Here is a 2,764-nt window from a genome sequence, read left to right on the forward strand (position 1 = left end):
CAACCAAATCCCTGCTCGCAATATCCGAATCGTTTATCAATTCAGCAGCTAGAAAACCAGGGTCGGGTGGCTGCCATGTGTTGGAGCTTTGGTTGTTGGTTTCTGGAGACGATTGTGGCACAACGAAACTGTTATCCCACTCAGGACTCGAACTTAGCTGTAAGTCACTAAAATTGCCAGAACTTTCATAATCCCACTCCACATCGTCGTCGCACCAATTTATTTCATCTATAGCATAATCGCCCAGTTCATAGTGGCCAAAAGGGAGGGTTTTTATGCCATCGGGTAGTATGTAGCGTTTATTATCAAACGCTGACAGGCAGATTTTGTTTGTAGTTACTGTGCGCAACGAGTGGTGGTCAGAAACAATCCGGGTGTTCTCTGCACGTACACTGTTACCTGACAGCAGGGTATTCACAAAGTCTGCATGTCGTAGATGTTGTTGAGCAGCCTTCGTCACTCACTTTGCTGAGATTTTTCTACAACCTGAAAAGATGGAAAGAAAATGAGAAAAAATAGGCTCTATTTTGATTACTAACCCCCTATATAATAACAATACACACTAACAACTTCCAGATGTTTACTAACCAACTATATATATTTATAGTAAAACTAATATTATTGATTTCAAGGAAAATAAACTTACTTGTCGACAGAATGGAGTAAAGCTTTGGCTTTAGGCAGATGAATTCGGTAATGTAGTCGCCGGCGAATTCATCCTTAAATTTAAGGACTACTTTCTTATTACTGGCATTAAACAAGAAATGATCAGACGGGTAGTTTGAAAAATCGAAATGGCTCAGAACTGACTGCGGCTTTTCTGATAATTGCTTGTAGAAGTCCGGACTTTGAACAGAATATAAGAGGCTGTCCGTATCACTATATAATAGGCGACAGTTGAAGTTTGCACGCATGACCCGATTGTGGAAATAATACATGTGATATTTCGCCAAATCTTAGATGGTGGCACCCACAACAGTTGGAGTGTTCCAAAAGATAGATTTTGAGCGTGTCGTCAAAGCAGCCATGTTTTCACCGAATATCATGTAGCAGTCAAACTCGAACTTAGACACTACATTCAGCACTTGTTCAGCGTTACGCGTGATTGTATTTTTACTGCGACGTCGCTTAGATTCGCAGTTCTTGCCGTATACAGCGTTGTTCATTAACTTGCAAAAATTCTCCTCAAACTTATTAGCTGCGACTTGTTGTTTTTCACTGTTTAACGTGATATATGGTGATAGCCAGCTTTCTTGGCGGAACTGCAGTACTCTATGCACTTTTTTGATTACAAGTCCAAGATCAATATACAGTTTGAGCAGTTTGTAGTGAACCACATATCTCTCCTTATCAAAAAACGTTTGTAATAATTTCTTCGCTTTTGATGTGGGCAGGTTGTGTTGCTCTTTCAAATTAAGTTGGTATTCTCCCAACCACTCCTCTTCAACAATGTCCTTGGTAGGGGCCAGGGGGAAATCCCGGTGATCGTCATGCAATCCTGGTGGGTATGAAAGATCGACCTCCACAAAATATCCCACGCTGGCGTTGTCGGGTGTGTCTAGGACCTCTTTAATTGTAACTTCTGTGTTGAATGCGAACTCTGAGAGGGGGAGTTTTTCAAGTTGCATCTCTCCTCCGTGTAAGTTGTTCGCATCAACACAGAAACCAAATTGATGATCTTCTGTGCTAATGTAGTTTGGAATGTATTGGTTATTAGCAATGAAGCACCGGTTTTCGTAGACAGAGGTGACGCCACCGCGGATTGCAGGCTCGATCATATCTAGATGTTCTCGCTCTGTCAATAACTCGACATTTGCTTTGCAGATCCTCAATGAAGCCTCTTTGGCCATATTGGGTAAAGTAAAAAAGTGCATGCAGTCCAACTTATAGGTAGTAAAACTCAATTCTCTGTGAAATTCACAGACACAGGCCAATAGTGCGCAGTCTAATTTTAAGTAAGCGTCGTGGTAATCTTGAAGTGTTCCACAGCCAAGAATTTCCCACGTCCTGCTTGCATGATCTAAATTACTTTCTGTAATATTCACATTGCCACCGTCTAAGGTGTTTCCCCACTTTTCTAGTTGTGGTAGTTGTGTGTCAGAGAACTTGGCACGACTACTCATATACGAATAGGGATAGTAGCCTTTCTGTTTTAGCAGCTGAATATTTTCACCCGAGACCGTCGGAAACATTGACTTCATTGTTTCAAATTGATTCGCCGGGAGTATTTCTACGAGTTTTTCAAGTGAACTATTCATCATTTTCAAGGAGTCGATGATCCGTAGATATTCATACACCTTCACCGTTGTCCCTTTTTTGTTAACAAATGTGTCAATGAGCACACCAAAGGTCATAGATATATATTTTTCGTCCGTGGCTGGTATGACGCTGATAGTCGTTGTTGGTTCACAGTTGTTCAGAGCTAGGCAAATGTGGTGTTGGTCATAATTTTGTATGTTATGACCTACGACAGGAATGAAATTGATGTTTCTCCTTGCTCGGTTGCACTTTTCATGCGCCCACCCAAGAAATTTGCCACTATAGTGACAATGGTCTAATTCAATCGAGTTTTCTGGGTCTTCGACTTCCGAAAACGGTTTCTCACAAATCCAGCATTGTGTAGCTTGAGATTTGTCCAAACTTCGCCTGTCGCCTTTGAAAAACGGATATTTTCTTTTTTGCTTGTGGATGTCTCTTGCAAGCTTGTGTAGCGCTTTCACAAAATTAGCCATACAGTCCTCAGAACTGTCAACTTGGTAAAAAA

At 41.2% G+C, this 2,764-nt stretch overlaps 1 protein-coding gene across 1 annotated transcript; it reads right to left on the bottom strand.

Moving 5' to 3' along the window:
• Positions 1-956: 956 nt before the first annotated feature.
• LOC142350379 (uncharacterized) lies at positions 957-2,201 on the bottom strand. The gene has a single exon (XM_075402227.1). The coding sequence runs from the start codon at positions 2,199-2,201 to the stop codon at positions 957-959; it is 1,245 nt and encodes a 414-aa protein (XP_075258342.1).
• Between the last annotated feature and the right edge of the window lie 563 nt (positions 2,202-2,764).

The sequence above is a fragment of the Convolutriloba macropyga genome, chromosome 12, assembly GCF_964194025.1.
Source record: "Convolutriloba macropyga chromosome 12, txConMacr16.3, whole genome shotgun sequence".
Classification (NCBI taxonomy): Eukaryota; Metazoa; Xenacoelomorpha; order Acoela; family Convolutidae; genus Convolutriloba; species Convolutriloba macropyga.

Bases quoted from the DNA above. Each gene is read 5' to 3' on its own strand.
- LOC142350379 (XM_075402227.1), bottom strand. From the start codon at position 2,201: ATGAAGTCAATGTTTCCGACGGTCTCGGGTGAAAATATTCAGCTGCTA.